The sequence below is a fragment of the Bombus terrestris genome, chromosome 6 (genome assembly GCF_910591885.1).
Source record: "Bombus terrestris chromosome 6, iyBomTerr1.2, whole genome shotgun sequence".
Taxonomy (NCBI): domain Eukaryota; kingdom Metazoa; phylum Arthropoda; class Insecta; order Hymenoptera; family Apidae; genus Bombus; species Bombus terrestris.
In genome coordinates this window covers 16,785,124-16,798,807 of record NC_063274.1, presented here as the reverse complement: position 1 = coordinate 16,798,807, position 13,684 = coordinate 16,785,124, and the positions used below count along the sequence as shown (strand labels likewise).

The 13,684-nt window shown below is 33.4% G+C and overlaps 1 protein-coding gene across 8 annotated transcripts in view; it reads right to left on the bottom strand.

The window, feature by feature from the left end:
• The window catches only part of LOC100643994 (potassium voltage-gated channel subfamily H member 5), a 206,341-nt gene that overhangs the window by 69,593 nt on the left and 123,064 nt on the right, over positions 1-13,684 (bottom strand). For all 8 annotated transcript variants that reach the window (XM_048406906.1, XM_048406905.1, XM_048406908.1 and 5 more), the window contains one exon: positions 11,953-12,173. In XM_048406906.1, coding sequence (XP_048262863.1) covers positions 11,953-12,173 — 221 coding nt within the window. The remainder of the gene's footprint in view (positions 1-11,952; positions 12,174-13,684) is intronic.

Here is a 13,684-nt window from a genome sequence, read left to right as displayed (position 1 = left end):
TTTAACATCATGCAGTGCAGAGAAGTCAAAATATTTCTAAATATCCAAGGAAGATTAACGATTCCTCTTAAACTCGGATCGCGTGATTACTCAATTTAAGCTGAAAATAATGTCAGAAAATCGCCTAACCTCTTGTCTCATAATACTGTGGTATACTTGTGTACGAATCATGATTTCGATACAACAAAAGGAGATTTTATTATTTCTTAATAAATTTCTAGTTTAGACTCCAACTTTAATTTCAATTTTTCTGTCTGACGATTAATACATAATCACAATACGTAATTGGTATAATTTGTTCATACTTTATATTTAATATAATGTTGCAATTGCGAACAGATAACAATTACTAAAAGTGAAAAGATTGTAAGGCAAGGGGTTAAGAAAATTTTCTCTTTCGGTTAAGTGTACGAGGTTACGAGGCGACAGAATTTCTCCCTCATTGTAAACAATCTACGTAGAGCAACTTGCCGAAAGCATCTCTCTCTCTCTCTCTCTCTCTCTCTCTCTCCCTCTCTCTCCCTCTCTCAGATGACCCGAATTACTCTATAATACCGTCCGAGAAGAGAAGCGTAACTAAATTGCTTTCTTTTTTGATGTGGATTTCGATCGTTTGCTCGTGAAACTTTTATTTTCTACCATCTCGCTTCAAGTATTCGGCATATTGTATTAAAGTCTTCTATTCAACGTTTCCATATACAAGAGCTCGCTCTAACCTTTGATTCTTCAATGGGGATCGTTAACAGGCAAATAATAAAAATTGATCGTCCATTCTCCCTCTTTTTTCCACACACATCCTTTCCCTTCTTTTTATCTCTCACTCTTTCAATTTTCCAGCATCCTTCCACTAACGTAATTTCGCACGCACGCGATCACATTCATTCATTTTACTCTGTGTCCGTCTGTCCATCTCCATCGCATTGTAGAATATCGAGTTTGTCTTTCCCATGGCAAATCTCATCATCCGGTTCAACGGAACACCAATTCCATTTGTTTTCCATGAACCGAACTAACGTCTGCACTACCATCCGCTGAGGAAATTCCTTTTCAGTTTTCGATTTCTCAATGAGAACACGATCGACGCTAACGAAGTCGTGAAAATTTCTCTTTTTTTTTTTTTAGTTTTTATCGTAAAGTTTTCTCGCCGGTCTTTCGTCGTGGGTGATACGCGATCGACACTGATGAGTCATGAAAATGAACGTTCGGCACCATTATGTATTCTTGAGTGGTCGGTCAACGTGATTAGTTGAGACCTACCTTTCTGCGGAACACGGCAAGCCAAGAGTTCGCGAGATATCGAGTCTACAGGAATACCTAATGACGGAGGTCTTCGTGAGTAAAATGAGAATCATGGTGGAAATGTCGAAACGCTAGGACGAAGTCATGAGGAGAGGAAGAGAAGTATTAAGAAAAGGGGAAAAATTAACATGTTACAATTTTACATTAAGCTGCGAGATGCAAGTAAAAAGGAGGAAGCGTACAAAATATTCGCTTTAAGTTTCGTACATTAATATGTCATACTGTTAGTAATTTCTTCATTCTTTAGCGATATTCTGTAAATTTGAATTTTAGCTTTAGAATTTATGGATTTTTTATTACATTGTAATATTGTTCTAATACGAACTGCTTTGTTCTCGAGCTGTGGATCTACCGTATTCAATTTTACTTTATTTTAAAATTTATCTTCTTTGAAGCACCTTCGGCAAGATTGTACTTACTTCAAATTCTAAAAAACTTTATTCATCTCTTCAATTAGAAAAAAAAGGGAAATCTTCAATCAATTCTTCTCCAACTCATGAAGCAAAATTATCCAATGTAATCCTCTCCAAGGAATTGAAAGAATATTTTGTAAACGTTTCAGTTTGATTCCTCGCAAGTCGCTCTTCTTCTTCTTGCCTTCATGTTTCTTCTAGTAAATTATAAATTTCTCTATGTTTCAATTTCTAAACAAACAGCTATTCGCAATTTCTCAAAAATTTCAACGCTACCTTGTTCGTACATCGGAAATGATCGACGGGCGCACATTCCATCAGATTCGTCGACCAATAAATTTTCAATGCATTTAAATGTTCCGTAGTTGAGAAATTCATAAAGCGAAGGGGGGCGATACATCGCACGAAGCACAGAGATAGAACGACCACGAGTAATAAATTTGGATTTGGTTAACCAGAACTTTTATTTCCTCTGTGATTCCTCGATACTCTTGAAGATCGCCTTCTTGCATTAAGATGGACACCGATATGTTTCTGCATTCAAGAACCTACCTCGTCAGATTAATGTGGATATTATGAGCTATGGCATTGGCTAATGCACTGGCCAGATATTGATTCTGCAAATTGCATGGTTCGTACTGCACGCGCGGTAATTCATATTGATCTGAATGTATTTAGCATTGAGACCGAACATTGTGTGCATTATGCAATTATTAGACATTACATCAGACAATACAGATACAGTGGCTGATGAAAGAAGGTGTAATAGATAGGTATGAAGAAACTCTATAATCTTATGAAATGGAATTATATTTGACAAAAACAATTAATAGATAATATTATGCAGAGTATTCACGCTCTTAATTTACAGTGCTTTTTCCATAAGTGATACATTTGAGAGAAAAATTAGAGAAGTTTCACTATTTTTGATAAAAAATAACTGATCTGAATAGATTTTCTAAATTCGTCGTAATTTTTATGTAACTATGAGATCGTGAATTTACATATTCGTTTAGAGATAATTATATCGTATCAAGAGGTTGTACTTTAGTTTAAATTTTCTGCACATCCGTCAAACTCCAAGTTTTCAAAGATGAACCGTGTTTTGATCAGAGTGTGCACTGTGCACTCTACACCTCTTTAATCTTTCCAAGTTATATCGTAGTTTGATCTTCGTCAAACTTTTTAATCCATCTAACTTGTATTTTATTTTGATCGTCCTGCGCACTCATCAAACTTTTTAATCTCGGGAAATTACGTTATATCTTGATCATCAACCATATTTCATAGACTTTCTTTATTCCATAATCGTAATTGCATTTCATAAATATACAACAATGTATTACAAATATACTGCATCGTAACGTTTAATTTTTCGAAATATTATATTGTCTTTGCGCACTTACTTCAGAAAATCTTATTCGAGTCATTTACATCGTTGAAAATCTTTTAGTTCATGAAACTTATCTTATTTTAGTTATTCCAAATAATGCACTGTAACAAACGTGATTCACCAACATGACAGTCAATTTGTTAAGTAATCGAGGTCGGTTTCAACTGGACTAGCAAACAAGGGGCAATAACATCGATCGAATCGTTTGAAAATTTTCCACCCACCGGTATTTCTCGAAATCGTCGCGTTCAAGCGTCAGTTCACCCTTTTGCGATTCTGCTCTCGGTCACGTACCTCGTTTTGATCGCATTGTTACGCGGCTACCCTCACCCATTCATGTATTTCCCCCTCCCCCTTTTTTTGTTCGTACCGGTGTAATTTCGCGCGGATTTGAGGAGAGACGGTTGTATTATAGTCTGGACCAGGTCCACGATGGTGGACGAATTACGGACACGTATATGATGGAACATCAGGGACGAAACGTGAAACAGAACTGGCACGTATCTGGCCTTAATCTGATGGAAAATGAGGGATTTTCTATGTGAAATACGAAGCGTCGGCCACGGTGTGCACGCGGAAAAAATGTTCTCGCTCTAATTACCACGCAATCCATTCCCTCTGTTGGAAACGGCGGACGAAGAGGGAAATAATGCGAAATTACGTTTACTATGAGAGCACTAGTTCAAGTTGCGTTATTTGTAGCGTGAAGAATCTGTTAAGAGGTATTTTCGCGGATCTTATTTGCTAAATTCTATGGAACACCATGTTAGTGTCTCAGAGTACCTTCAGACAGTCAATGATATTGTTAAGATTTCAAAGTTCTCAACGAAAACGCGGTTTGTCAATGAATGTCGACAATATTATATGGGCAATACATATTGATCGTTTTAGTTGAAAACTTTGAAATATTGACAATATACAAGTATACCAGAATAAATAGGAAATATTTTGTATGCTACCTATTATAAGAGATGTCCGAAATGGTTCTCTTGCGTTTCAATGCAAGTTTGCAGATGTCTTATCAATGACTATTTTGCTCTTTCCAGTTGTACAGATGTGGTTCATATTTGCTGGAAACTTTGTTTAATTTTTTGACCAAATGTTTTTACGTCGTCAGTGATCTTCATACGTTGATATTCTATTGTGAAAGAAGACCTGCTATAACTCGAAAACAAAATGAAATAGGATATACGTTTATAGGAACTTTTCTTTATTGTTTAGTTGTACAGAAGCCACCCCTAAAATATTTTCTACTTATTCTGGAACACCCTGTACATAAATAGTCCAAGGACACCGTTAGATTATGTCACTTCTATTGAGCGGGAATCCGTATGGTTTCAAACAATAGTCTAATCAACACAATGATTTATACATCCTGAAGAACTATATTTTGAGCACGCTTGTAAATCCAGTTTTCTGCCGCCCTAATCGTTCATTTATTTCGCTCGATAGATGATAAGAAAATCAATTACAATCAAACGATGTATTTATATAGTCGTAAATTTATAGTCTCGGAATGGCATAGAGATGTCAGTGACAATCATAGATTTAACATAGATGGTAGTGACGGATAGCTCGAAACAGCTAATATTGGATTCCGAATGTCACGGTTTGTTTTTTTAGTATTACACTGATTAAGTTATCGTTTTACATATGTTATAATAAATTGGTTTATTCCTCCAAAAACTACACTTCATATAATCTATATGTAAAAATTTATGTTATTTTCTATCTTTTTTTTCATTTTGTTTTATATTTTTTTTATTTTTATACTTTATTCATTTATACATTCTTTTAAGGTAGTTAATTTATGGTGATTAATTATTCTTATTCGTAATTAGAGAAGTTATTCATCGTTAATGTTTCTGTCATAGGATCAATTTTTCGGGTTATGTCAATAAAGTATTATAACGCAAACTGTGATGTATTCAAGATTCGTAATGGTAATTCAAATTAACCTTTCGAATGTTTTAGTAAAATAATCAAATCGTAATAAAGAAAAATTTCACCTATTTATGATTTGAACTCTGTATAAGTATCGCTCAAGTATAATGATAGTATCTGATAATTTTCCTATTTCTTAATAATTGTTTCTTGTATATGTTTCCAAATAAGAAATACTAAATTGTTTATTTCAAACAATTTGATGTATTCAAGCAATATTTTTTTGTTTCACAATACTGCTAGAAATTATAAATAAATTCTTATTTCGCAAATTTCTCCCAGAAAGAGAAAGGCGAGTTTTGTTAAATTAAAAAAAAAAATATAACTACATATATTCCTTGAAATGTTGGCTACAAAATAATTCCTATTTTGGTTCGCATCTATAGACGTAACAATGAACAATAATTTAATAAAACTAAGCATGGTAGTTTAATCCTGTACGACATAGTTATCCGATTGCGATGTGCAAAAATGTACAACGAAAATATGTGATAATATCTTTCCAACATGATAAAAAAAGAGTAAAAATACTCGTGTACGAACACGCATTGAACACAGAGGAATTCGACATTGAATAAACGACAGTTCTGATTCGAGAAGATGAGAAGTTCTTGATACGCCTACGTAGAGATTCGAGTCGACTTCCTACTCGAGGATCGGCAAAGCTTGTTAAATCAAAGTTGGAGGAATTTGTTGCAAAGTCTTTCGAGAGCTCGACTTTTGATTAAAGCTCCCAGATGGTATGCCCTTATTGCGTCTGACTGGAAACCGTAACAACATAGACCAAGTAATTAAGCATATACTTTGTCAGGGAATGTGCTACCTAATTTTTTTTTGATCTCCCATGAAATTTTTTTAACTCATCTATATGTGGTTTTTGTGCAATTATTTTTAATTTTTCTTTATTTTGTCCGTGGTTTCTAAGACAACGAGCTAGCTAATTCCTCTTGATTTTCGGTGAAATTTTTTTAACTCGTCCATAAGTAGCTTTTATGCAACTATTTCCAACTTTCGTTTATTTTTTAGTACAACGTGCGCTATGTTACTTAATAACGAAAATTACTAATTTCTTAATAACGAAATTGTATTAGATTACTGAACAGACTAATTTCTTGTGTAAAGATATGAAGAACAATTTTATAATTAACGGATCAATTTTGTATTGATACATTAATAAATGATAGGTGGACTATGAATGTTTACACGTTTATGGAAAATTTGAAGCCTCAAAAATACATAGAGTACACGATACGGTATACAAAAATTTATAAAATATTCAAAGTATAGTACTAATTTAAAGTCAATGAAACAAATCTCTGCCCAGATCCCGTTGCTTTATTTGTACATAATTTATAAACATATGAATTTGCATAAACGTTCGCAGTCTAATAATGACTCTATACTGCATATAGGGTGTTCGGCTACAGGTGTAAAAAAACTTTTAGCATGTTAGTGATGCTTGAAGCTAAAACAAGATAAAAATCAAGAATAAAGGAATTGCGTTTCCAACTTTGTTTTTGTCATTGACAATTAAACCTATACTAAGTCTACGATTAATTCCAATTTTATATAATTCTCTCAACATTTCTCTTTGGTTGTCAAAATGGTTCTGTCCTTCCAGAACTGTTTACCCACTTACCGAACACCCTGTATAGTGAACATTTGCGTCGTCTTTAGATTATAAATTTTCATTTTTTGAATTTAGCTTTCAATGCATGTAGTGTAAAAACGTGTCAGTTAGATGCTAAAAGGATGCTTCGATTCAAAGCTAAGGCAAGCCACGTATCCCGTCGCACTCAAATATAAAATGTAATTGGTTTGAAAGTAATTAACTTGCCGTTCGCGAGAGCGACACAGCATCGACGTTATTAAATCTCATTAATGGTATTAAAAGATCTTGTCTGCTGTGGTATAACGCGAAAAAGACTGCGAAATTACTTCTGAACCAAGCTGATGACACGACTTTAATTTTGTTTGCTATATATATATTTTTTATCTTATTTCTCCTGGCGAACTCAAATAAAGACTCTTTTTACCAGAATTTTTCATTTATATTTTATTATTTGATGACATCCTTGGTATTACAATTAAAAAGAGGATAATCAGGTAGGAATAGAATCTTAAATATTTTTCACTTATTTTTATATAATTATATGTCTTATATAATTACACAATTATATTCTTGAGCTTAGTTACAGTTTCTTCTTTCTTTATATGTGTATAATATTTCATTTTGAAATAATACTATCTTATTTTTCCTCCGCGTATTATACGCTGGTTCAGTGCGGATTGTAATTATTGTTACGGAAATCAAGTGTCGACTAAAAAGCACTGATTGACGTTAATTTACAAGTGAATCGAATGAAACCAGTTCGAGGCGAGATTCATTCTCATTTTACACGTTGACTGAGCAGTCCCAGTAAATTTACCTTAATTTCTCTTCACATGCGTAACACAGGACGGTAAAAAATGCGACCCGTTCGCGAGAACGACTGTTAAATTGAACGATCACGATAGTACGTTTCTGTCGCTTTTTAAATCCAGCAGTCAATTTGTCTGTCGAAAATGTTCAGTGACATAATGCAATTAAAGTAAAGTATTCGAGTAATTTTATAAAATAAATATATCACAAAGACGAAATAGATAATTATTGTATTTTACACAAATTAAAAGCCAAAAACACAAATTTTTATGTCTTTTTTATTTCATTTTGAAAAGTGAACCTTTTATCGTACAGTAACTTCTTACTGCAAAAGAACATATCTCATTTATCAGAATTTGTATCGTAATAGTATTTATTCTAAAATGAATTTGCAAAGAAAAAGAAATGAATAATAGTTAATTTATTGCCAAAATAAAATTTGGTACAGCAGTGTTAAATAAGACGGATTGTTCAGAAAATGTCTGTTTCACGGAGAATTGAAGAAAATCTCGTTGCATCACTTTCTAATTTTATGGAGGGGTTAGAGTAGTTGAATGAATGAATTTTAATTATTGTGTTAAATATTCAATAATATTCCAATCTTCGCCTTCGGTGCGACACGCGCAATAATTTGAGCGTAACGTACGTGAACTATCGCAAAGTAAATAATTCAACTTTTGTTAGATCTAATTAATTTCTTTTTGAGACAAGTTACTTTCAATTAATTTCGCTTTAGAGGGAAGTAAATGTAACTGTACTTCCTTTCATTTCATCTTTGTTAATATTGCACGAAGTTTGCGCACGAAACACTCCATTTCTGTTATCCCTAGTTTCATTTTCAATTTGCAAATTGTCGATTCGATCTGATTGTTCGACAGTATCTGTCTTTCGGATTAACGCTCTCGTGTCATCGTGTGAAATAAAAAATACAATATCTTCGTGCAAATTCGAATAGAGCTATCCGAAAATTTCCTCTCGCGTTACCTTTTGTTCTGTTGCCAATATATAGATCAATTCCATTAATTGAACTTTTTTACTGTTTCGTAGAATATTAGTAAAGCTGATTCTTGATGAAAGGAGCTATACTCTTTGATAAGTTTGTCAATTAATCTAGTACGATTTCCTATTAAATTTATATCATCGTTAAATTCCTTCGCCAGGTACTTGAAATAAGTGTCACTTCAAACATATTTTCGATAGAACATCGTCTTTATAAGAAGGCAATTTCTCACCAAGTATATAACCGTAAAACGTTCAAGAAACTTGTCAAAATTGGTGACACGTTTTGTGCACGTTCCTGTCACGGATATCACGTACTCGTAGTTACGTGCTTGCAAGCACAAAACTTGTCCCCATCGGCTAAGAAAGCTGGAATTCTATGTTATGGGACTTTACCTCCATGAACAAGAAGCTGTATTACACGCACGGTGAATGTCTAGAGAAATGGAAGTGACATTTAACACATCCTTGACATTTTCTTTTGCATCATTAATGTGACGAAAAGACGACTATTTGAGCATTTCTATTTAAGAATTCCACCAGGAGAACGATTTCCAGAAATTTTGCAAAGGCAATCTAAAACTGTGTAAAAATGGAAAACGGAGGAATTTCTTGAATCGAAGGTATTTCTTGTATCAAACGAATGATTTCGAACGATCTCTTTGATATTTTTCTCTGATAATAGATATAGTATAATTACGATTCACTAAAGAAGTTGGCAAATATATGATTTGATATTATTTTGTTTGAATAGTTGAATCTAAAACTAACGTCTTTTCGTGTCAATCGCTTTTTTATATGCTTCTTTGTAGCTTGCAGAAACTATTTCAATTGTTTTGAGTGTTTTGTAAAGAGAATCTTTATGCTGATATTTCCTTAGGAAAAGCATTTTCCTCTGTTTCATGTGTAAATAATATTTTTATAATTACACGTACTTTTACAGGAGAATAGGAAATTAATTTAAGGAAATAAGTATCGTAAAGGGTCGAGGATAATTATTTAAACTAATTAAATTAGATACATTTAAATCAGAAATAATAAAATCACTCTTTTGCTCATTTTTTAGTTGCATCGGTAAATTAGCTGGCCATCACTTTCCATGTTGAAGCAATTCGCCGCGACAAGTACTCGCAATTGATTTCCATGGACTGAAATCCATGTTACTTCTAACCCAGATATCGATATTAGTCCAGGGTTGATTTAATCTTCGTGCTATCAAGAATTTTAATGCTTCTGAACAATTTCGATTCCCACCGTTTGGTACGTGACTAATATCATTTAGTATTACAACTGGTCTACGGATGTATATGCAAATTTATATCTTTATGAATATAGTTAAAGAAATGAAATTTAGGTAGAAAATTGTTTCACTTACTAGATATCATAGAGAGTGTTATATTTTGGACATTTTATATATCTTTGCAAATTATCTGCATTCTGTGCATTTTTGTATCTTCAAATATCCTATAAATGCAGAAAAATCCGTAGTTGGATTATAACATATATATAGACACACGTATGTACGTATACATTTCGAATTTATTATATAAGCTCCTGAAAAGACCTACTGTATACGTTTTTTAACGATCGAAAAGATATTTAGGATTATAAATTCTACGAATCTATTGGACATTAAAAGACTTAGAAGATTTTAATTAAATCTCTAAGGACAAACAATTTTCGTTTGTTACGAAGCATTTATTAACTTCATTTCTACTTCATTTCATTTCATATTCACTTCTTCTAAAAGGCTATTATTATATTTTCACATCTTATAAAACATCATATTAACAATTTTGTTTCCTATTATATTTTTTTAGATTGAAATTAATTTTAATTAAAATGTTACAAATTAATATGATCTTATCCTCTAATTGATGGAGTTTACTTTAAATTAATAAATTTTGAATTGAAAACGTCATTGTAATATAACAAATAGTAAAGTTTATAGTAAAACTATAAAATGTTGCACTGTTAATTAGTCCATTTATTTTATTGAAAAACACTTTATTCTATAGGTACTACTTTATTCTGTAGGTCTCGCTTATATCTTTCGAAACTAATATCTGCACGAAAAGTAACATATTTTTTGCATATTTGGAACATATCGCGATAATTCATTGTGAATATCGAACACTACTTTTCCAGAACAATTTTATTACCGAAAATATTTCCGAAATTTATTAAAAAGTGAACTTCTAGCATCTAGAATTTCTATATTTAAAATCAACCTTCGCAGAATGAAATAAAATTCTAATCTGCGTACCCTTCGTTTCCATCATTCGCGAAGTATTTCCCTGCCACCACTCTCGTTTCACTCGAATTCATTTTCCACTGGAATTGGTCTGTTGGTCGCAACATGTCGAATTAAAATTCTCGTGGGTTCTATGCTTCGTACGGATTATCGCCCAAGTGTTGCCACGAATAATTCGCTGCGCGTTTCCCAGCCAAAATTCACTTTTGTCATATCTTTCTTTAAATTTGAACATTTCCCGGGAAGGCGGAAGAAGAAAGCGGAGGCATATAGAAAGAAGATAGATGAGAAAATAGTGAAATCTTGCTGCGGTCTTGCTGCGGAAATTATTTTTCTGCGACGGGTATTCATAACGAGAACTATCACTCTTGTTCCTTTGATAGGTTTGCGAATTTTCTGGCTACGAGAATCGCTTTAATAATTCGTAATTTTGCAAAACTATATTCCTTTAAAAAGAAATTTTTGGTAATTATTGAAACGATGTGTTTTATATGTTCCATTCTTAAATAGAATTCTGAAAATAAGTTTTCTTCTTACAGTTCGATTTAAGATTATTAGATTACATAATAATTATTCTTGAACCAGAACGAAATTTTTTCGTACTAAGTGCAATATAAGAAAATACAAATTATTCTCTCCATAATCTGAAAAATGTAACTGTATGACAATTTTCCCCGTGCTTGATTCCTTTTTCTCAAGGATACTTAAAATACTCTTTTCTTTCCCAAAATTACGAAATTTCTCAAAAATCAAAATACACGACAAAACAGGTAAAGATTCAAAGACCGCAACAGGATGAGAAAAATGCATTATGAGTTACATGATGATACAAAATGATTCAAATTAATGAACAATGTTTCTAACAATTACGATATTGATGAAGTTTTCGCGAACGAGAGGAAACATACAAATCCAACCAACTATTCGAAGAAATCAATCATCAGTGCCACAAGAAGTTCATCATCGATGTTACGAATTCTGGGGAAATCATAGACCAACCCGTATAATCGATCTACAACCCGAATATACACATCGAGTCCACGCAATCTTGGCTGACAATTCAGCCAACGATTCTCGAAGGAACTCTAAAACGAGGACGTGCTCTTGATCTTAGAGCTTCGTTACTCGACGTACAAGGAAGCGTGCGGTGTTTGGTAGGGAGGATCGTTCCAAGGGAAACACCGATTAAAACCGTAAAATAAGGAGAAAAAGAATCGAAGTGACTCACCGCGTTCCTGTGTGGCCATTGGAACGTCGCCCGCTGCTTTCTTCGTCTTCGTCGTCTTCGTCGTCCCTCGAGGTCGCCAATGAGTGGGGAACAGAAGAGGGAGCACTGCTACCGGAGTCGGGCCCTGGGCCCATCCTCGAACCGGAAGCACCGCTGCAGCCCGCCGAAAACGTCGACAGACCACCCCCTCCCTGGCCCTCCTCGTTCTCCGCACGATCCACCTGTTACAAATTTTTAAATCTTTTAATTTTCTAATGGCCTTTATTTAGATTACTTTTCTGTTTGTCTGTCTAGATGGAATTTTGCAAGCGAACAGCTCGGAAACTGAAATCTTTCTCCTCTGTTCTATTGAATAAGCTTTTTGGACGAAGAAATTTCTAATGAACGCGAGCAAGGCAATTCTCTTATGATTACGAGGTAAAAATGGGAGAATATTTGACTTAAGTCACGAATCCGAGATTTATGTAATCAAATAGAGAATCCCTGAAACTGTTAAAATTCTGGAAACCTGAAAGAACTAAACTAATGCAAGCCCTGCAGGTTTTTATTTTTAGTAATACGACTTCAACAATTGAGTGATACCCTGTTATATGGTTACCGCGTGTGCTCAACGTATACAAGTTTCCCCCATTATTAGGACAATTATTTTCTTGTTTTGAATACGTTATTGAATATAAACCAGCTTTTTTATTCTTTTCCATTTTTTTTATCTTATTCTCGCTTTGATTACTCAATATAACGATTAAAATCTGCCAGACAAACGTGTACTAAGTGGGCTTTGACTTGATAGACGTCTATGAGGTTTTATTAAACCAATAATTAATCTAATCCGATATCATTGATTCTGAAACATTTCCAATCAACAAATCAGCAACTGACAGCAATTCGAATTTTACCAAACGAAAGTTAAAGAAGAAATGTCAAGAAGAATGTCGTTTACTATAACGAATCGGATAGTGCCAGCTCTCCACGAATCTTTTCGAAGCTTTCACTCGAATTGACCGTTGCCGCTTGTTAGTGCTTTCATTAATAAGCCTTCGGGGGTTTGGATGAGTGGTCACGTTTTGGCGAAAAGTGACTTCTCCTCGATAGTTGGCGAGAACAATTAAATTGCTTTAACCCGTCGCGGTCGACCTAATTTCATGAGAGGACTATTAATTGAACGCATTATAACTTGAAGCAGTGCTCTGTTTCTATTAGCTTCTGGCCATTATCAAAATCTGTTAGTAATAATTAATTTATTAAACAACCACGAAGGACGAAGGGACTAAGCAAACGAATTGCGTTTGATTATACCGAAGGCTGAAGAAACGTCCAGCTCTAACTATGTGACATTTTTTAAGTTTTCTGAATGGGACAAAATATTTTAAAACTTATATATCGTAAGATCATGGATCAACAATCACAGATTATAAATAATCATTACTCAAAACTCTTAAGACTATTATTACGTTTACTTCAAAATTGAGAAAAACAGTGCGTAGATTATGTTCCGATAGCTCATTTATAACTTGATACTTTATATGATAAAGAAAGATTACTATGTATTACATTAATAATTTTACTGAAATAATTAGTAAAATTGTTAATAATTTTACACCGAGTATCCAAGTTTTATCAAAAAATAAGATACGTCCTAAGTCTTTTGAACAAGAATGTAAACTTAAATAAGTCTAACTTATTGTGCTGTATTTTTATATTTACTTTATTATTTTTATAAAAAAACAACCTA